Raw genomic sequence first — 22,623 nt, forward strand, 5'->3', positions numbered from 1 at the left:
CAGTAAATGTCGTACATTGGACAATGTACACAGAGGAACCCTGAGTGTTCTGGCAAGCCAGGGCACTATCAGCCCAGGTTTGTCCCACGTAGTTTGTTTTAACAGGGTAAACATGCATGCTACAGACTGATATACTCACCTCTGAACAGCAAAAGGGCTAGCACTGTGGTTAGCGGCTAATGCTAATACTGCTACAGCCTCAGTGCTGGAGAAACTTCACTGTAACTCCTTTATAACACTGCACTTCAGCGGAGTGGCTTTACTGCTTTTTTCATGACGACTGGTAAAATTCATACATAAGGCGCACTGATGATTTTTGGAAAAATTAAAGGATTTTAAAAGGAATAAATAAAACTACCTGTTTTATGTGAGTTATAATTCAAAGTTTATTGCTCTTTAAAAGAATGTATTTGCCGTAATATGCTCATATATTATTGTTATATTGTTATTATTGTTTCAGTAATATTTATGGTCACAATTATTTCTGGGACAATATATCAACAGGCCTTTCAGCACTATCCATCTTTCCTGAGACGACTGCAGACCTGAGGGTTTTTATATTCTTTAGTTTTGTTTAGTGCAGAATTACATCCAATACAATCTTTCTTTATTAACCTTCATTAAAATTAAATAACCATTTTGAGGATACATTTTATATTTGGTTTTATTATTATGTTTATGATATATGTAATAACACTCAAACAACCTTACATGTCACAACATACTCACACCAAACAAAATAATCCCTCATCCTCACCAATTACCTCTCCTCACCACACATTTATCACACCCACTCCCTCTGCCCCGCCCCCTCCTCCCCATACAGCGATTCATCTCTGGCTTCGTGACAATAGTGCTGCTTTCACCCCTGAACCCTATTAGGTCCCAGTGATCATTTATCAGTGCAGCTTAATTAGACTTTAGGAGCGTCCAGTGCTGCCTGAAGACACCAGTGGTTATGATGGGGCTGTGTTCCGAGAATTAATGGGAAGGAATGGCGAGACAAAACACCCAGACACAAAAACAGCAAGCACTATTTGGAATACACTCATTTCCAGAGTAGCCTACAGGTTAATCATGGCACTGAGGTACATGTTAATGAGGCAGCGTAACACCGGCATTCCACCTTAAAACAGCACCCACTAACATTCTGCCTCTGTAAGGTCTGCAGAGTTAAATAAGTGGGCTGCATCCATGAAAAATTTCAATGCCAAACTGCTTATTCTACCATTGACTCGTTAAGTGTTTAATGATCTTCCTGGGGTGTCATCTTCTAAGGATGTGCACTTCGTGACATCCCCCTTTATATGAAACATGGCCTCCAATGTGGAGATGGTACTTTGGACCTGGACAACCCACCTCTGTGTGTTCACATAAGTTTACATAGGATCTCCGGTGGATTTTGCATTTAACAGAGACTAAGACTTGGTTAGTGGCTGAACTTCACTTACAGTGGTATTACACGTTGTTAAATAACATATGATATGACAAATGCTGTTATTAGAGTAAAAATGTCTTTATTTAAAAAAAAAAATCTAACAGTTGTCTGTCTCGCTGCCTCACAGCGCTGTTACCCAATCGGAGGCGATATGTTTGCACGTATGAATATTCATGAGCAAGAGCCGAAATCCTATCGTTTTCTCCCCGCTCCACTCCTCCACCGGACTAAAGCAGCGTTATACCGGATCACCGGAGCACCTTTGAAATGATGAAATGAGACCTTTAAGAACTTTCAAGAACGGTTGCCAAAACGGTCGCAAGGATCATTAGAAATGTCATGATAAAACCAGGACTGATCAGGAAAGGTAGACCAAGAGTTACCTTTGATGAACTGTACATCAGTTACCAGCCTTGGCAATTTAACAGCACCCCAAATAAGAGCACCTAAATGCTTCACAGAGAATTTTAAGTGCACAACATGATTCCTTATGTGTTTGTTCACAGGCTGGATGACTTAAGTATTTATTTACATTGTAATAAAAATACTAGCACTGTATTTGTTTAAAAATGCAAGCTTTTAGAAAAATATGCATAGAAAGATAATATGAAGCATGTTACAAACATGTTACAAACATCAGGCTGAGTGAGGGATGAGCCTCTCTGCTGGAGCGGGGTTATGTGCGGGTTGTGTTCCATATCTATTACCTGCCCGCTGGGTAACCTGCACTCACGCCCCTCACTTGTTGGTCCGCGCGCCATGCACCGGTCTCGCTCAGATATCACAGAGTGAGGGAACAAAGCCGTGGACAGTCCGCGAGCAGCGCGCGCATTGGCTGCGTCCGAAACCGCGCTCCGGAGTACTGAACAGCGTCTTCAAACAATAGACTACTCCACAAATTCATAGTGTGCGCGTGTGGTTTGGGACGCAGCCGCAATAGTATTATAGTTTGAGTGGCTGAGGGGGAGGGGCTCCGTGCTCGCTCCCGCCGGAGCGCGAGAGTCGGGCAGCGGCAGTGTTTGTGTGTGGAGGCGCGCGAGGAGCTGAGGCGGCTGAGCGCGCGCTCTGTGGCCGCCTGTCTCAGGTAAGAGCGGATTCAGACTCTGAGAGACTCGCGTTTTATACATTTTCACCACCAATTAGCTATTCTTATGTATTTGAGGAAATATGAGTAAAATGTGTGTTATATTAACCATTTTTTGTGAAATTTATTATAAAATAAATATATATTTTTAAATTGTTCTTAACTAAAATGTGCTTTATTTAGAATTACCATCATTTCTTAACTGATGTGGGCACGTAAAATATAAATATAAACAGTAGTAACTAAAAAAACGTAAGTAATTTCTACAAAAAGAGAGAAATGGTTAATCTAGTTGTATAGAATGGGTCTAATCTCACCTTTGGAGAGATTATTCTAGCCACACTTCCTCTAAAAATCTGATTTATAAATGTTAAAATGTCTCTTTAGCTTTTAAAAAAACAGAAGGTAGTAGTAGTATATTGGCTGTGCAGTACCATTCTTCTCATTCAGTGTATTTTCTTTCTTTTTATGATTTTTTACAGTGTAACTTTACTATTAAAGACTATGTTAAAGCTATACAGGAACATTTGTAATTATTTAAAGGAGTTTCTGCAGGTGCTGAACAATAGTTGTTGATTTTCCGTCATGCTCTGAAGCTCCAGCTCATCCCAAATCATCATCTCAGGTGATCAGGTTTGGATCAGGGAATAGTGGAGAACAGTTTTACAGTTTTTACAGTTTACGGCAGACTTCCATATGTGTTCCTTAATTATTTTCATGTATTTATAATAAGTCTACAGTGTAGAAAATAAATTTAATAAAGAAATGCTGAAGAAAAACTTTGAATGAGAAGGTGTGTTCAAAGTTTTGACGGGCAGCTATATTAGCTTTCGTGTTTTATTAAGAAAAAACATTTGTATGGGATTACCATTACTTAACTAACTAATAATCTTTAGGAAAATTACAAAATGCTTAGTGTTTTTGAGGGGGTACATTCACATTTGATTTTTGATTTCTTGCCCCAGGGTGATTTAGATCTCAGTTTTGTCAGGGCTGTGTGGACATTTCAAATCAGATCTTTGGCCACACTTCCTGAGTTCCTTTGGCTATGTTCACACAGCTTATTGATCCGAATTCTCACAAATATGAAATTAATTGTTTATTTTAGGCTGTTCAGTCTGTATTTTTATTGTGAGTTTTTTTTTACTCTATTGCCAAAAGTATCTGCTCGCCTGCATTGCATTTAAAAATGATGTAAAGCTTGGATAGAGCCCATTCCATAAAGCTCTCAATAGTATTATTGTTGTTGACCTAATCTGAAGGCAGCATGAAGTTGGGAGGTGTGTAGTAATTGACTTTACACAAAATTGGCAACCTCTGCACACTATATGCCTCACCAATCAACAAATTCTCTCACTAATGTTGGTAGAAACACTCTGCATGTCCAAGTTTTGGAAGTGACTGGATCACCTGAATTCAATGATTTTGCTGTGAGAGCGAATACTTTTTACAATATAGTGTATATCTTACATTCATTGGTCTAAACATTTCACACTCCTAAACTGAGCACATACACTAAAGAGCAATGCTTCACATGAAGTTTCGGTTTCATCGTTTCCAGCATCACAGAAACAGCATCATTTATCACTGAGCATGTGTTCCAGCTGGCTGTAAAAAGGCCATGTTTTTTGGCCACACATACTTTTTTGGTTTGCGTTCTTGGTTTCTTTAAAACTTAAATAGCCTCCACAGGAATATTTTTCTTCTTCTTGACGTAAAGTCACATAATTTCCTATCTGGCTTTTCAGATTGGTATACATTGCCGCAAATCGAGTATGTATTGGATTTGGATTTCATTACCACACATTGAAGTGTTCCAGTTCCAGTTTTTCTGTGTTACATGTGATAAAAAGATTGGGTTTGATCCAGGATAACTGTTGTGTGAACATAGCCTTGTATTTATTAATGTGCACCATAAAGATCACATTAATAAATATAAATCTGATTTGATCAAAAATTTAGAAGTGGTTAATGAGGATTGTGAATGTAAAAATAGCTTTTGATTCAGCTTAATACTGTAACCTACTACAGCTATGTACCTCTGATGTTAATCCAGATTTGTAGATGGCTGTTTGACCTTTGAATCCAATTGAGAAAGCTCTAACCTTACTTTAATCATCATGCAACATTAAAATGCTACTATTTCTACAACCAGAGACTGGATTCAGTGTATGACCTGATAGCTGTTCCCATTCTCATAAGGTGATTGGTATATTACAGTTCTATTCTCCAAAACATGCTCACAAATATCTGTGATATAGTTTTCAATTGAATTTATGTGTGTGCAGAATTGATTAGTAATGGATTGATCTGCCAGAGTCTGTAGATGTAGCTATCAGGTTAAATTGTTTTAGCAATGTAAGCCACTCTCTGGTATGTTCTCTCACTGAAAAACAATTATATAGCATAGGTAGGCCTTGGGAGAGATATTTGTTTTCTCTAAATTCAATTTTGATAGAGATGAATTGAAATTGCGTTCTGCGCCTACCATCTATCCCCTAAAGATCTGCCCTCTGCTGCCCGTCTATTCCCTGTTTCAATTTTCCCCCTTCTTGTTTATGCCCAGTTTCACCCTGTCCTCTTCTTATTACTCTTCACCACTCAGCCCTTCATTCACTCTTCTCATCCATGAGCCGCCAATCGAACTCATTCAGATCCAATCACTGGAGATCAGAACGTGGTGCACCTGTGCTCAAGGACTGAGAACGGCAACTACGGTTGCCATGTAAAAACAGAAGAGAAACAGATGCTGTTGAGGATCAAATAAGGTAGAAAGAAGAAGTGTAAGAGAGAGAGAGAGAGAAGGAGAAAAAGAGAGAGAGATACAATAACACAAAGGCAAAGCAGGATGGCCACAACGACAATGCTGGATTGCTTCGGCTTTCCTCGGAAAGTCCACACCCACTCGAGCTCCTTGAGACGCCTCCGTCGCATTCGGGCCTTCCAACCAATCCGCTGCCACCCTGAGACTCAGCCACAGCCCAAGCAATGTATGTTATCTGTGTCCTTCTCTGTCTATTTTTAGCAGCTGTACAACTCAAGGTCTGTGATCAAGCCATGAATGTACATATCTTATAATCATATTTAGAATTATTTTCTGAATAATTGCAGTATGCATTATCAGAGTTCATCATTCATTCTGTAGTGGTTTCTCTAAAGTACAGTGAATTTAATTGCATTAGATAACACTTGTATTTTATGATACTCTGTGTCCTGCTGTCATGCAGAGTATCTCTGTCTGAATTACCACATACATCATGTCTTACTCAAAGCCGTGTGTTTGGTTTGATTGTTCTCAGTCCCACGTGTTAATGGTCACTCCAAAGCAGAGCGAATCATGAGGGACACAGCTATGGACAGCGCGTCCATGATGAGCAGCGAGCTGGAGTCCAGCTCCTTCATCGACAGTGAGGAAGATGAGGACGCCAGCAGGTTACTGTTTTTTTTTTAAAACACACAGAAGCTCATTCTTATCAGAAATAGCATATGCATTTACTTTTTTAATAACTGAGAATTCTCATTAGTTTAATCTTAACCTTAATTTTCATTTTTATTAATTATGTCCATATGTTCTTGTATGTTTTCCCTCAGACTAAGCAGTTCCACAGAGCAGAGCTCTTCTTCTCATTTAATGAGGAGACACAAGCGCAGACGCAGGCGACACAAAGTGCCCAAGATTGACCGGGTGAAAATACATTCAGCTTTTTTTTCTTTTCTTAATTGACGCTTTATTATGGTAACAGTTAATAACACTGTTTGCTGAAGTGGTTCTGATAACACTACACTATTTGCATTTCAAACAACATTCCCACCAGGGATGTGCACGTGTACATATTTCAGTTAGCAGTATTCAAATTCTGACATCCATTCGCAATTTGGGAGGCCAACAATTTAGTGTCATTTTCTTATATGTAAAATTTAGCAAGTATATTATGTTGTTTTTTTTTTGCTACAGTGAAGTGTTAATCATCTCAGTCAAGGGTGCATTGCTTAAAAATGAATAGGTGGCTTGGAGTATATCTACACAAAGTTTCATAGCTGGTATACTCTTTATATATATCTATATACAGTATATGCTATTCACAATTAAACATTATAAACCTATAAACATTATACATGTCTTGCTGATATAATCATTATCATAAATCATTGTGGAGAAAATTGGACACTGAGTTGCGATGGAAAGTCAAGCCACCCAGTCATTGGAATAAGAAAAAATAAATGAGTAAAATGTTCTTCTGTCCACAGTCATCCTCATTCAGCAGTATAACAGATTCAACCATGAGCCTTAACATAATCACAGTTACACTCAATATGGGTAAGTTCATTCCACACAGACACACACTTCTCACATTTCATATACATATTCATATAATCACAATTACATAGTTTACATTATCTCTGTGCCTGTGTTTCCTTCCCTACAGAGAAATATAACTTCCTGGGTATCAGTATTGTAGGGCAGAGTAACGACCGTGGAGATGGCGGGATTTACATCGGTTCCATCATGAAAGGAGGAGCAGTCGCTGCTGATGGGAGAATAGAACCAGGAGACATGCTTCTGCAGGTAGAATTCCTATCTCTGTCGGTCAAATAAGGGCATCTATGTTTCAATAATAATGTATTGTAAATGAAAGCAAAATCACAATTGATATCAATGTTTTGTCCCACCCCTAGTAGCTACAGATCCTTAAAAACAGTCCAAAAACAGTAATGTTATTTTGCTCTTAGTTTCATTTACAAATCTGATATGCAAGTTAGCTTACTGATTTAACGTGAGACTGAACTATAAGCGGAAACAGTAGCATTATTTAAGTATGTAAAGGTGCACTGTTTTCTGGTCTCTGGCTTTATATGATTTTAACTAGTGGAGATTTAATGAAAGCGGTTGCAGCAGGTTCGAGTTGGTCCTTATTTTCATTGTACGAACTGTTTAATTTTTCTGGTTTGTGCATAACTGTTAATGTATGTTAGTTTGAAATATTGGTTTGTTAGAAAATATAGGCTTCACAAACTTAAGGTGATAAAGTAAAGTGTGAAAATGTAATATTGGTAGTCTTATTTTTGCCTCTGAATGGCATTAAAATGTCTTAAAATTATATAAGTTATATTTGATAGATCTTTGTATTCCCATGTGCCTTGCTCTGCTTCTATATATATATTTTTTTTTTATTATTTTTTTTTTTTCTAGTCTAAAAATCCAGTAAAAATAAAAGTCTCAATGCTTGCAGATATCCTGTCTTCTTGCTGTTAAAGTGATATAATTCTTTTTAACATTGCCCTGAGCTGCTAAGCTTTTGTGAGCTATGCATATGTGTATACAAGCCGTATTGTAGAACACCCAAAAATAAATCCTAGATCCTAAAAGCATATTCTGGAATGAAATTAGCATTCTGGAGGGAAAAATATCCATGTTTCATTCAACACCCTTACACACAAAGCAGCTTAAAATAATGCCACAGATCGAATGAGCCAGCAGATGCCACAGTTTAGGGTTAAAACGATTAAACACTGCAGGGACATCAGGCTTTTACCTAGAGATCTGTTTTAGGGGATGAAATATGGGGCTTTTGTCCTCTGGTTCCTGTCTTGTAGCTCTGTGACATAAGCTGCTGTCTCCCGGGCTCAGCCCCAGCCATCAAATGCCTCCAGCGGTTTGTTAATCCTGGCTGAATGGGAGGCTGAAGGTGATGGTGAGGATTAGATGGATTTCCCTATAGGGAGATGCCACTGTGTTGCTGGGTGATATAGTGAATATTAGCATAAAGGTTTATTATCTGTTCTGAATTCAGCTTTCCTGGTGCTGTTCAGAGGTGTGGATGTCACTTCTGTCTGGTTTGTAGATCTGAATTTGCAGCTGAAAGCTGAGATAAAAGACAGCTTGTTGTGTTCAGCATGGTTTTACAGATGCAAAAAGCAGCAGCAGCTCATAATAGTATTAGAAACTCGCTGCCAGCTCTGTTTGATGCTTTAAAAAAGACTGAGGTCTTTATTGTACACCCTGCGCAAGGCACGTTGCAATGCTTGTTGCTATCTTACACCCCGTCAACAGTTCTTTTTTTACGCGTTTTCACGTTAAAATATAAAATATACGTTAGGAATATATGGGTATTGGTGGTCAGGAAGTGAGGTATGTTTCTGTCTTGGCAGCGGGGAAATACAGGTGAACCACTGACTGATTAAAACCCTGACAACAGTCAGCCACTCAATCTTATTCAAGCCCTGCAGGAACACTGTGTGCAATGTTCGTCCTCAGCGCGTGTTCATCCCTGCTCGTCACACACACATACGAATGCGCTGCAGAGTACAAACTTGACTTTTACCTCCACAATAAAAAGAATAAAGAATTAAATAACAATGATGTTCCCTTAAATGAGCTGCTGGCGTACCTTTACAGCGTGAACGCACAGGTCAGTCCTCTCTGCTCAGAAGCTAAAAAGCATCTAACTGTTAAGATACCAATGCGCCAAAGTCAGAGAGCACCTGCTTCTTAAAGGGAATGGCAAGTGACACACTGATTGGTTTATTTCACGTTATGGCCAAAATGCACCCATGATTAATTTTGCGCGTTTCGACACACCCTAAAACAAGCTACATGATGTGTAATTGACTGATGCGCTATGGATTGCTGAGTATATAATATAGGACAGTGGTTTCTAGGCCCACGCTACCTCCTTGCACCAATAAACGGCAGGTTTAAGTTCGGTTTAACGCTCTGAACTTGAAGAAAACACTTATCACACTCTTTCAGTTTACTCTTTACAAACTGGCTGTTTTCTAGCTAAAAGATATAAACTATACAAGGCTAGGAAAGTTATGTTAGCTGAGCTAATTTAGCCATAGCATGGACTGGCTGCCTTTTTCTGTGTAAATTTCACTCACATGTGATCTACTGTGGCTGTCTTTGTCTCTATATGGCTGTAATGTTTTATCTAGTAAAGTCAGAATACTTTGTGGCACATTGTGGTATGCTCAGAAATTGTTTATAGAGCTTTGACATGATAAAACATTTTATTTAGTGAATTTATCAATTTAGTTTATCCCATTTCAAATTTATAACACTGTTGGATATCCCAATATCAAACACCTCATTTAGTTTTGTGCATATTTTTACCCCTAATGAAGTATGAGATAGTATGTTGTTAATCTCTTAATAATCTAGTAATAAGTGTCATATTAGTAGCATAATATATTATATTATTGATTATTTGCATGTAAATGCAATTTTTCTGACATGCAGGTGAATGATGTGAACTTTGAGAATATGAGCAATGACGATGCTGTCAGGATCCTCAGGGAGATTGTCTCCAAGACCGGGTAATTATAAGTAGCTGGGTTAAAACAGATTCATTAACTATCCATCATTTCATGTTAATGGTGAGCTGACTGAACATGTATCTCTTTCCTGCAGACCAATTAGTCTTACAGTGGCCAAGTGCTGGGACCCTTCCCCTCGCAGCTACTTCACCATACCCAGAGGTCAGCACATGTACATTTATTATGGGGTGTAATTAGTTCTGGGCGGTATGACAAAAAATGTATATCACAGTATTTTTCAAGATTCTGATGGTTTCACAGTATATCATGGTATTTTAATTTTATTTAAATATTTTTGTGCATGACTGGGCTTTTATATAGGTTTGTGACTTACTCTACTGTAAGGAGTACATATAATATAAAACATTAAGGCTTTAAATGAAGACTTTGATTAGTATTGTGTTTATTCTGTACAAAAACAATAGAATGCAAAAAATTGACCTTAGAAAAAGCTACACCAATAACTTTATCATGGCGAAACTAAATATTTAAAATAGTTCTATAAACACTATAAACTGATCTAAAATAATAAATGTTTAGGTGTTTAAAGAAATATTTCTCAAGTGTTCTACTGCACACATTAGACAGTTCAATATAAATTTACAATATATTATTCTTAAAGCTAAAGTATTTAAATTGCTGTTTATCAGTCAGTATTCCATTGGTTCTCCAGTTAACAAATAAAACATGCATTAAAATTATCCATCAAGCTACAGTATTATTAGCTACAGTATTCTGCACCCAGGACCGATTATGGGCTTTAGACTTTTGCTGCTGTTTTTCTGTTTTATGTGTCTAAAACATTCATATGGCGAGGAACAGCAGCAGGAGCTCCTCAGATAAAGTGCTCATTTCTCTCTAGGCAGGACAGAGCGAGGTGAGCGTTTGACTCCACAGAGCAGAGCTGCAGTCCAGACTGTTTTAACTTGTCATAGTAACTGTGCCGTGCTCCAAGCGGTATAAATGCATACCGGAATGGGAAATTAAAACCAGTATACTGGATGAACCAGAAAACTGCCCATCTCTACGTGTAATTATATGTGTATTCTTACCAACCTGTCACAACACAGTACAAACTATTACTGCGTCTTTTTTCATTTTTATATCTGAGTCAAAAAGCCTCAGTTCAATTCAGATAATCAGTGAGGCCTCCGTTCACTAATACAGTATATAAATGGACGGAAATTATGATATCACTTAAATACTGTATGTTAATTACCCCCAAATAATTCATTTAGTTTAAGAGTCACTCTTTCTGCCTGTTTTTAACAAACATCAAATTCTAATTATGCTCTACATTTTGAGGAACATATTAATAGCTGTACTGATTTATTTCAGTCAATGATATTATAGGTCACATTGTGAATAATTGTTTATTTTCATACAAATTAATTTCTAGTTGGCTAATTTCTAATAAAATGTGAGTAATAATTCAGACAAGGGAATTTATTTAACAGATATTGCACTTACACATTCTGAAAATGTTTGGACTGTCAATGGACATGGACTGCATGAGTAAGTAGTGAATCATCTCAATTTGAAATGTAACCCAGTTCTCATTATTACCAGCTGAACCCGTCCGCCCAATTGATCCTGCAGCCTGGATATCTCACACTACTGCACTGACTGGATCATACCCACAGTATGGTATGCCACATTTACTTATATAAAAAATAATTGCTTGTTTGCATGTTTATACTAGAACACCAAATGCTATTTTAAAAATTAAAATCTTTTTTCTTCGCAGAGTTTGACGATCTTCCTCTAACGGTTGGGAAGACGGACATGGCCACCTTAGTGAAGGTGATGCAACTCCCAGACTCAGGTCTAGAAATCAGGGACAGGATGTGGCTGAAGATTACCATAGCAAATGCAGTTATTGGTAAGACAAATTATGTTGTATGCAGATTCTCTCTGATATTATATTATATATAATATATATTTATATGCGTCTCAATTTCTGCCTTTCTTCCAGGTGGTGATGTGGTGGATTGGTTGTACTCACGGGTCGAAGGCTTCAAGGATCGACGGGATGCCAGAAAATACGCTAGCACGATGCTGAAGCACGGCTACCTGAGACACACCGTCAACAAGATCACATTTTCTGAGCAGTGCTATTACACGTTTGGAGATATCTGCCAAAGTATGTTAAGACATATTTAATTTGTCTCTGTCTCATAAGTATGTTTCTTTCCAATTAAAAACTTATAACCCCCAAAGGGCAACTTTACAGGAGAGAGATATAACCTTCCTTACTTTCAATGGAAGTCAATGTAAAAAATGTTTATTTGAAGCAATTCTGGACAATTTCTGTTGGTCGATTCAGACACACAATACACAAAACTAATGCACATAGAGACATATGGCACTCGCTTGGTAATCGCTTCCACAGTATACCCTGGTATAAAAACATTGATGTCAGAAGCATTCCCATTTATTACTATAAGTATAGATACTAAGGTTTAAAATATCAACTCAAGCTTTTTACTTAAGTAAAAGTATAAAAGTACTGGTTTCAAAACTACTTAAAGTATTAAAGTAAAAGTAATATATAAGGGGGAAAAATGCTGTTAAGGCTATACTAGGCTACATACGTCTGCTATGTTTTTGTTGGAGTGTGATGGCGTGACGTGTGCAGGTGTAATGGATCGCTTATAAAACAATAGGGTGTCGGAATGGTATATGTTTATTCTTCTCATTCAAACTGACTCTATCCTGATGGAGCGATTTATCTGGATTTGTTTTGTTTTTTAAACAAAGAAAAGTTGTAATTAAAACAAGCTGAAGTGAAACAGGAGTAACTAGGCTATTTTTAAAAAAAAGGAGCAGAAAGAAAAATGTCGTCCGAAAAATAATTACTCCACTAAACTATAAATAACCGAATTTGCATGCTTATCCTACTGCTTATCCTACTCACTAAATATCTTTTAGCATTGCAATCATAGCTACAATTGATCACTGCTTTTATCACTATGACTTCTGATGATTATAAATATTGCTGACAAATTCAATGGATTATTAAAATTGTTAATCTATTCAGTGCCCTTGATACATGTTGTTTATATACACATTTACTTCTATATTTGTTGATTTCTCCTCAGACATGGCTTCACTGAACTTAAATGAGGGTTCGAGTGGTGGTGGGTCAGAGCAGGACACTCTTGCGCCTCTCCCTCCGTCCACCAACCCCTGGCCCATGGGAGGGCAGCCCTTTCCCTACCCACCTTTCTCCTCGGCACCTCCTGGCTTCCCCCCGGGATACTCTGATCCGTGCCACAGTTTCCACAGCGGCAGTGGCGGCAGCCAGCACAGTGAGGGTGAGTGACCTTATACTCGAAATGTGAGCATATATAAAATATAGACACTGAAGCAGATTTATACAATGAGTCCTGGATGTTTTCATGTATTCAGTTCTGGAAAACATTTAGTGCCTAAAGTTTCTTCAGGTTTGCTCTGGAGTTACAGTGGCTTGTTTAAATATCTGACCTAAATCCCTTTTAAGCATCTGTGGAAAGACATGATGATTGAACCTGGCTGAACTTAAGTTATTTTGCTAAGAAGAATGGACACAAATCTCTGGATCAAAAAGTCTCTAGATGCATAAAGCTGGTAGAGACATACCCCAAAAGATCATACTTCACAATTATGTGCTACTTTCTGCTGGTCTATCACTTAAAATCCAAATGTGACAAAATGTGAAAAAGTCAAATGGCAATGCAAAGTTTTTGTCTCTGCACATAATAGCATTTTGTGCAGTGTGGCTGTTAAATCAGAGTGAAACGTCTTTGCTGTATTAATGTTCTTCACAAAAACACATCATCACAAGACAGTACTAACTCACTCATTTCATAAACACCACCATTCCAACTGAACTTTTATTTTCTCTCACTAATCAGTCACTAATTCATTCCACTCATGGAGGTTCTTCACGTTATAATAGCTGCACCTGTAAGGAGAGAAAAGCCCATTTTGTGTCTGATCGTATTTGGTGGTAATAGCTGTTGTAATAGTACTGATAGCTGGAATGTTCTTGGAGTTGTTTGGTCTTAAAATAAGTTGTGGTGAATTTCTGAAGAATGGAAGTTCAAGTTAGACTACATGCTGTATCTCAAATGTGAATATTTGGGGTTACACAGCAAATAATGTGAGTGGTTCTGTGATTCATGGTCTAAAATATGCATGTTTTACAGAATATGCAGAGACATATATATGTATATCTTATTTTTGTTAGTCCATAAGGTGAGACTGAGGTGTTCTTTTTCACACTTTCTAAGGAGACCGAGGCTTCAGGCTGTGGGTGTCTTAGTAGAAAGGGGCTTGATTATGTATTGAGTGTTGTGAATAGGGTTGCAGCGGTAACCGGTTTCACGGTATACCGTGGTATTAAAATGCACGGTTATCATACCGTGTGTGTTTGCTTATTACCGGTAAAACGCAAGCCAGAAAAAGTCACCCGCGCATGCGCAACTCTGCTCCGCTTCAGCTACTCAGCACACAGCGGTGAGAATGGCAGAAAGTGCATCAGACTAGAGCCTAGATTCTCTGCCCGAACCAGACCTGACCCGAGGACCAACCCGAAATCGGGTCCGTTTGGGCCGAGATTTCCCACCACATTCCTCGGGCCGGGTCGGGTTGGGCTCCAGAAAATAGTCTGAGATGTAGGCATCTGTTTTTTAATTATATATTTTATTTTTAAATAAAGCTCTGGTGTGATAATCACAATGTTAATGCTAAGTAACCAATTATTATTGTTAATGAAAACGAACCAAATAACGAAAACTGAAAGTGAAACTTAACTAACTTATTTATAAGCGCTGTTTTCACTCCCGCAGTTCTACAGCGGGAGGTGTTGTGCCGATTCTGTCCGCGAAGCGGGAGTCGGATTGAGCAGGGAGTCGGATTCGGCATAACAGCGGCAGCGCGGCTGCACCTCGCGGTCCGCGGTGTTAGTTGTAAGCGCTCGCGCTAGCCGCAAAATACGACAGAAAACACTGAGAAACTGCAGAATTATGAATTGGACTAAAATGAGCACGAGGAGATAAAAGAGAACCTTTACCTGTGAGTAGCTCACATACACGCAAATCTCTCTCTCTCTCTGTGTCTCTCTCTCTCGCACGTGAACTTCTCCGCACTGTGTTTAGCTGTTCTTAAAAATAATTTTTATTAAATAATAGTTCTATGCTTCTATGTTAGTGTTAATTAACATAATTCTGATCATATTTCGCTCATTCAAACAGCCTGAAAACAGACTTGTAATCTTGTAATCAACAAGCTTGTAATCAATGTGGCCGTAGTCACAGCTAAAGGAGGAAATACATCAAACCTGTTCTCCCATCTCCGAGAACACCACCCCGCTGTGCAGCGCAAAGTATGTGTTCAGTTTATAATTTTACCTAAATAACCTAAATAAAACTTCTTTGTAGTCGTGCACAACCCATGCGGTAAGCGCCCGCAAAAGCGCTGAGTTATCCGAAATTTGGGCACGCAGGTACAGGCGTGAAGTGCGTGCTACGATGGATTCACGTGTCCGTGTAAAGGTCCTGGCCGGACTGGATGTGAAAGACGCCATTCATTTACATGCGTTAATTTTCAAATTCTGACGTGCCTGTTTTTCATATGTTGAAGGTTTTAAGGTGTGAAAGCCTTAAAATAGAAATCTCTATTGTGAGGATCATGTCAGAAATAAATCCCCTCTTTCTGCAGTATCTGGTTATATACCAACTTTTTATATATATATATATACACTCTTAATGCCCTTAAGAGTAGTGGGAAAACATGGTTTCCTTCACCTGATGGTGTAGTTTCTACAATAAATAGTTAATTGAACAAAAAAACTTTGTTGTAATTTCTTTAAGGGTCAGTTTAATAATATATGTAACAAACTGTGATACCGTGATAACCGTGATACCGCGGTATTTTCCGAGACGGTTATCATACCGTGAAAATCTCATACCGTTGCAACCCTAGTTGTGAACAACACTGTTTCTTTCCCCTCTACGTGAGACATAAGCAGTCATTCCCTGTCCAGGCAAGGACACATTAAAACATGTTTTAAAGCATCATTATGTAATATTTTACCTACCAATATTACATATAGAACAGCAGAAAAATCATGTTAACTCTTCACTGAATATGACACGGAGAACAGTGTCCGTTTCTCAATACACAAGTACAAAAGTCTGGACTCCTGTACTTGGCAAGCACGGACTTGGGAAGTTCGGATCGCGAGTATGGACTCCTGAGGACAGGAGGACGCGGGACGGTTGTTGTGTAATTGGAACAGCTGTGTGCTTGATGACGTCACCCTCTTAGAGGAGCAGAAAGCGTTGTTCCGAAAACATAGGAGCACAATTTCACCCATCCGCTTTCTTAACAAATAAACCACATATCTGAAGTGTAAACCCCTACATTCTCGCCTAAAAATTACTTAAAACATTGATTTAGCACACAGCAGTACTGTCTTGAAAACGTACAGGTGCTTACAGTTTGTACCTTCTCCTCCTGCATTATGCTGATACTGCTGCGAGGTGCATTCTGGGTTATCGGGCTGTGAGAAGTCCACACAAGTCACCTTCCATGCATCCTCAATAAAGTGGGAGGAGGAAGAACACATCCGGGTATTAGTTGTGTACTTGGCTAACTGTGATCTTCTAATTGGAACAGTACTTGGGCTGCGACTTATGACGTTTCCCGAGTCCACAAAAACACGAGTACAGACAAGAACGCAGATTGAGAAACGGCCACTGTCTCTGATCTAATTGTTAATCCAGGCTGGGCCTGCACTCTGTATCTCTGATGAAGCAGACAGGACAGCACTTGCATCCCAAGAACTGTGTAAGGCTCATATTAGTACATATATTCTAAGTCATGGAGTCATATTAGTGTAAAATTATGTAATGTTATTCTACCCCTACATGCGCCTGTCTCTTTCAATAAGGATTCTGTATTTTTTTAGGTAAACTTAGATATTCATGTTTAGGTCATTTTTATCTGAATTTTGAAATTATTATTTGTTATATCTCAATACTTAATATATACACAATGATTTGTTTATTTACTTATCAGTGTGTCTGCTCCACATATCTTACACATTGTGTAAATGGTGAGTTGAGGTGTTTGAGCAGTTGATTTGGTTGAATATAAAGATCTCAGGTCTCTACAGAGAGACGTGTTGTGGGCAGGGCCTCTATATAACTCTACTATTCCCTCTGTTTCTGCTGGGCAACGGCAGGATGATGGAGGAGGTAGTCCCACCACTGGGGTGTCCGGTAAGGCAGCCTCTCTCTCTCTCTCTCTCTCTCTCTCTCTTTCTCTCTCCCCCTCTCTCTGACTCTTTCTCTCTGTCTCTACCCTCTTCTCTCTCTCTTTTTTTCTGTCTCTCTCTTTCTTACTCTCTCTTTCACTTTTTCTTTGTCTCTCCCCCTCTTAATCTTTCTCTCTGTCTCTGTACCCCCTTTCTTTCTTTCTCTCTCTCTCCGTTACTCTCTCTTTTTCTCTCTCTTTCTCTATCTATCCCTCACTTCTTTTCTCTCTCTAACGCTCCTTTTCTCTTTCTTTCTCTGTCTACCCCTTATCTGTCTCTCTATCTCTCTATCCCCCTCTTTCCCTCTCTCTTGCTCTCTCTTTTGCTCTCTTTCCTTCTCTCTCTCCCTCTCTCTCCACGCTTTTTATCTTTCTCTCTCTGTCCATCTGTCTCTTTTCTCCTCTCTTGCTCTCTTTCTTTCTCACTTTCTCTCCCCTTTTCTCTCTCTCTCCCACTTTTTCTCTCTCTCTGTCGTTCGTGCGCTCTCTTGGTTTGCCTTTGTTCGGCTGGTTTATCTCTCGTCTCTGTCTCTGAGCATGTTTTGCTGGTGTGCTGTATAAAGCTATCCTCGAATGAGTCTGGTGACACTTTTTAACAGGAAGTGATTACATATATAAAATACAGACTTTATTCTGTGTTCTTTATACTCTATTCTGATAATCACATGGGCAAGTTGTGGTGTTCAGATTTAATCATTGTCATTCTTTTTGCTTTATTTTTATTTTGATTAAGGTGAATCATCTTTCAGCTATATTGCCATTTCTTTGTTATCATTTCTTTTTTCATGGGCATCTACCAATCATAACAAAACACAACTTATCCTTATTTTTTGACTGATTTGGGAGAATGGGAACTTTTCTTTTTCTTATAACCAATCACACAAGACTGTTTAAAATCAGAATCCACTTCAGATTAAAATTTATTTTTTTATAAATCTTTGGTGTCCGTATGGCAACATCTGTAGATTAATACATAATAATGTAAAGGCAAATTTAATAAGATCTGTAGTTCTGTTCTGTTCTTTTCCTGGTATAGGAGAAATCAAGGATCATTTAAATGCTTGTCTCTAATGTTAACCATGAACTAGAAAAGGAAAGTTCGATAACGAACTTTAAGTTGGCTTGGAAAAGTACGTTAAATAGTTAAATAACGTTGAATAGTAAAAATGGTTGCTAAGATATTTCTGTCTAAAGCGTGTGAAGAGTGGTTGCTATGCTGTTGACTTTCGGCTAAATGTTGAAGTCCAAAAAGTTTTGGCTAACATGGTGAAAAGCTTATAATTATCTTATAAAGTAAAGTGTTGCTAAGTGGTTGCTAGGTAGTTGCTAGGCAGTTGCTAATGTAGTCCACATCGTTGCTTAGTGCTTGCTAATTGGTTGCTAGGCAGTTGCGAACATATTCCAGGTGGTTGCTAAGCTGTTGCTAACTTGTTGCTAGGCAATTCCTAACGTATTCCAAATGGTTTTTAAGTGGTTATTAGGCAGTTTCTAATATTTTCCAGGTGGTTGCTAACTGGTTGCTATGGTATCTGGGGTGGTTGCTAAGGTGTTGCTAGGTGGTTGCTAAGGTGTTGCTATGGTATCTGGGGTGGTTGCTAAGGTGTTGCTAGGTGGTTGCTAGAGGGTTGCTAGGTGGTTGCTAAGGTGTTGCTATGGGATCCGGGGTGGTTGCTAAGGTGTTGCTATGGTATCCGGGTTGGTTGCTAAGGTGTTGCTAGGTGGTTGCTAAGGTGTTGCTATGGTATCCAGGGTGGTTGCTAAGGTGTTGCTAGGTGGTTGCTAGGGTGTTGCTAGGCGGTTGCTATGGTATCCAGGGTGGTTGCTAAGGTGTTGCTAGGTGGTTGCTAAGGTGTTGCTAGGTGGTGGCTATGGTGTTGCTATGGTATCCGGGGTGGTTGCTAAGGTGTTGCTAGGTGGTTGCTAAGGTGTTGCTATGGTATCCAGGGTGGTTGCTAAGGTGTTGCTAGGTGGTTGCTAGGTGGTTGCTAGGGTGTTGCTAGGTGGTTGCTAAGGTGTTGATTTGGTATCCAGGGTGGTTGCTAAGGTATTGCTAGGTGGTTGCTAAGGTGTTGCTAGGTGGTTGCTAAGGTGTTGCTATGGTATCCGGGGTGGTTGCTAAGGTGTTGCTAGGTGGTTGCAAGGTGGTTGCTAAGGTGTTGCTAGGTGGTTGCTAGGGTGTTGCTAGGTGGTTGCTAAGGTTTTGCTAGGTGGTTGCTAAGGTGTTGCTATGGTATCCAGGGTGGTTGCTAAGGTGTTGCTAGGTGGTTGCTAAGGTGTTGCTATGGTATCCGGGGTGGTTGCTAAGGTGTTGCTAGGTGGTTGCTAAGGTGTTGCTATGCTATCCTCGGTGGTTGCTAAGGTGTTGCTAGGTGGTTGCTAGGCAGTTGCTAAGGTGTTGCTATGGTATCCTGGGTGGTTGCTAAGGTGTTTCTAGGTGGTTGCTAAGGTGTTGCTAGGTGGTTGCTAAGGTGTTGCTAGGTGGTTGCTAAGGTGTTGCTATGGTATCCGGGGTGGTTGCTAAGGTGTTGCTAGGTGGTTGCTAGGCGGTTGCTTAAGTGTTGCTATGGTATCCGGGGTGGATGCTATGGTGTGGTTGCTAAGGTGTTGCTAGGTGGTTGCTAAGGTGTTGCTATGGTATCCAGGGTGGTTGCTAAGGTGTTGCTAGGTGGTTGCTAAGGTGTTGCTATGGTATCCTGGGTGGTTGCTAAGGTGTTTCTAGGTGGTTGCTAAGGTGTTGCTAGGTGGTTCCTAAGGTGTTGCTATGGTATCCAGGGTGGTTGCTAAGGTGTTGCTAGGTGGTTGCTAGGTGGTTGCTAGGGTGTTGCTAGGTGGTTGCTAAGGTGTTGCTATGGTATCCAGGGTGGTTGCTAAGGTGTTGCTAGGTGGTTGCTAAGGTGTTGCTAGGTGGTTGCTAAGGTGTTGCTATGGTATCCGGGGTGGTTGCTAAGGTGTTGCTAGGTGGTTGCAAGGTGGTTGCTAAGGTGTTGCTAGGCGGTTGCTAAGGTGTTGCTATGGTGTCTAGGGTGGTTGCTAAGGTGTTGCTAGGTGGTTGCTAAGATGTTGCTATGGTATCTGGGGTGGTTGCTAAGGTGTTGCTAGGTGTATCTAACTGGTCGCTAGGCAGTTGCTACCATTTCTAAAGTGGTTGCTAAGCAGTTGCTAGGCAGTTGCTAACGTTTTCCAGGTGGTTGCTAAGGTGTTGCTATCTGGTTGCTTGGCAGTTGCTAACGTATTACACATGGTTGCTAAGTGGTCGCTAGGCAGTTGCTAATGTTTTCCAGGTGGTTGCTAAGGTGTATCTAACTGGTTCCTAGGCAGTAGTAGATAAAAAGAAAGAGTGTTAAATGTAGAAGTACAGAAAAAGGGAGAGCCTGAAATAGAGAAGTAGAGAGAAAATCAGCGTGAGAAGTAGAGAAAGAACACCAGAGAATGTGAGAAAAAGAGTGACAAGTAGAGAGAAATATTGAGCGAGAGAAAGAGAATTAGGGAAAAAGAGAGATCGAGAAATAAAGAAGTAGAGAAAGAAAAAGGATGTAGTAGAGAGATAGATAGAAAGAGAAAGCAAGACAGAAAAGTAGAGTGAAAGAGAAGTAGAGAGAAGAGCGAGAAATAAAGAGAGAGTAAGAGAGAAATAGAAAAGTAGAAAGAAAGAGACATAGAAAAGTAGAGAGAGTGAGAAAGAGAGAGTGAGAAATAGAGAAGTAGAGAGAGAGTGAGAAAGAGAGAGTGAGAAATAGAGAAGTAGAGAGAGTGAGAAATAGAGACGTAGAGAGAGAGTGAGAAAGAGAGTGAGAAATAGAGAAGTAGAGAGAGAGTGAGAAATAGAGACGTAGAGAGAGAGTGAAAAAGAGAGTGAGAAATATAGAAGTAGAGAGAGTGAGAAATAAAAAGAAATAGAGACGTAGAGAGAGAGTGAAAAAGAGAGTGAGAAATATAGAAGTAGAGAGAGTGAGAAATATAGAAGTAGAGAGAGAGAGTGAGAAATAGAGACGTAGAGAGAGTGAGAAATAGAGACGTAGAGAGAGAGTGAGAAAGAGTGAGAAATAGAGAAGTAGAGAGAGTGAGAAATAGAGACGTAGAAAAGAGTGAGAAAGAGAGTGAGAAATAGAGAAGTAGAGAGAGAGTGAGAAATAGAGACGTAGAGAGAGAGTGAGAAATAGAGAAGTAGAGAGCAAAAGAGAGAGTGAGAAGTAGAGAGCAAAAGAGAGAGTGAGACAGAGAAGTAGAGAGCAAACGAGAGAGTGAGAAGTAGAGAAGTAGAGAGCAAAAGAAAGAGTGAGAAATAGAGAAGTAGAGAGAGAGTGGGAAAGATAGAGTGAGAATTAGAGAAGTAGAGAGAGAGTGAGAAAGAGAGAGTGAGATAGAGAAGTAGAGAGAGAGTGAGAAATAGAGACGTAGAGAGAGTGAGAAAGAGAGAGTGAGATAGAGAAGTAGAGAGAGAGTGAGAAATAGAGTGAGAAATAGAGACGTAGAGAGAGAGTGAGAAAGAGAGTGAGAAATAGAGGAGTAGAGAGCAAAAGAGAGTGAGAAATAGAGAAGTAGAGAGCAAAAGAGAGAGTGAGAAGTAGAGAAGTAGAGAGCAAAAGAAAGAGTGAGAAATATAGAAATAGAGAGAGAGTGGGAAAGAGAGTGAGAATTAGAGAAGTAGAGAGCGAAAGAGAGAGTGAGAAAGAGAGAGTGGTTGCTAAGCAGTTAATAGGTGGTTGCTAAACCCTGGCTGGGGTGCCGGGGTGTCCAAACTTTTGACTGATAGCTGCTCCATACAGCAGCTCCTCCATACACTCACAGTACTGGAGGAGCAGGGGAGAGAAGGGGTTCCGTGCGCAGAGCTGCTCGTGTGCGAGATGGAACTCTGGGCCCCCCATTCATTTCTATGGGAAAACTTCGTACGAAAATTGTACGAAAACCGTACGTCGTATCGCTTCGCAACCTGCTATTAATTTAAAGATCTCGGTAAGATCTATAAGCTCGCCAAATTTGGTCTTCGTATCTCAAAAATTGTGGCGGTTACGGACGTTTAAAATTTCGCCCCATTCATTCCTATGGGGAAAAAATGCGTACGTTTACGAAGTTTTTACGAAAACCGTACGATAAATCGCTCCAAAAAGCACAAGCACGCTAAGTTGGCATAGGTCCTACGATCCGTGAAAGTTTCGTGATTCTACGTTGAAAGCTCTAGGAGGAGTAGCGTACAGAAAAAAAGGCGTAAGAATAATAATAATAACTAGAAAAGGAAAGTTCGATAACGAACTTTAAGTTGGCTTGGAAAAGTACGTTAAATAGTTAAATAACGTTGAATAGTTAAAATGGTTGCTAAGATATTTCTGTCTAAAGCGTGTGAAGAGTGGTTGCTATGCTGTTGACTTTCGGCTAAATGTTGAAGTCCAAAAAGTTTTGGCTAACATGGTGAAAAGCTTATAATTATCTTATAAAGTAAAGTGCTGCTAAGTGGTTGCTAGGTAGTTGCTAGGCAGTTGCTAAT

The 22,623-nt window shown here is 39.5% G+C and overlaps 1 protein-coding gene across 2 annotated transcripts in view; it reads left to right on the forward strand.

Annotated features, from left to right (window-relative positions):
* Positions 1-22,623, forward strand: part of dvl1b (dishevelled segment polarity protein 1b) — a 71,149-nt gene that overhangs the window by 34,911 nt on the left and 13,615 nt on the right. The window contains exons 1-11 of one of the 2 annotated variants that reach the window (XM_049471915.1): positions 2,954-5,512; positions 5,822-5,954; positions 6,114-6,207; positions 6,771-6,840; positions 6,950-7,089; positions 9,763-9,839; positions 9,934-10,001; positions 11,409-11,486; positions 11,587-11,721; positions 11,815-11,982; positions 12,941-13,156. In XM_049471915.1, coding sequence (XP_049327872.1) covers positions 5,371-5,512; positions 5,822-5,954; positions 6,114-6,207; positions 6,771-6,840; positions 6,950-7,089; positions 9,763-9,839; positions 9,934-10,001; positions 11,409-11,486; positions 11,587-11,721; positions 11,815-11,982; positions 12,941-13,156 — 1,321 coding nt within the window. In that variant the 5' untranslated portion in view covers positions 2,954-5,370. Of the gene's footprint in view, positions 1-2,953; positions 5,513-5,821; positions 5,955-6,113; positions 6,208-6,770; positions 6,841-6,949; positions 7,090-9,762; positions 9,840-9,933; positions 10,002-11,408; positions 11,487-11,586; positions 11,722-11,814; positions 11,983-12,940; positions 13,157-22,623 lie in introns of those variants that run through there. The other variant, XM_022682675.2, reaches the window with a different exon arrangement.

Source organism: Astyanax mexicanus, chromosome 24 (genome assembly GCF_023375975.1).
Source record: "Astyanax mexicanus isolate ESR-SI-001 chromosome 24, AstMex3_surface, whole genome shotgun sequence".
NCBI classification, from domain to species: domain Eukaryota; kingdom Metazoa; phylum Chordata; class Actinopteri; order Characiformes; family Acestrorhamphidae; genus Astyanax; species Astyanax mexicanus.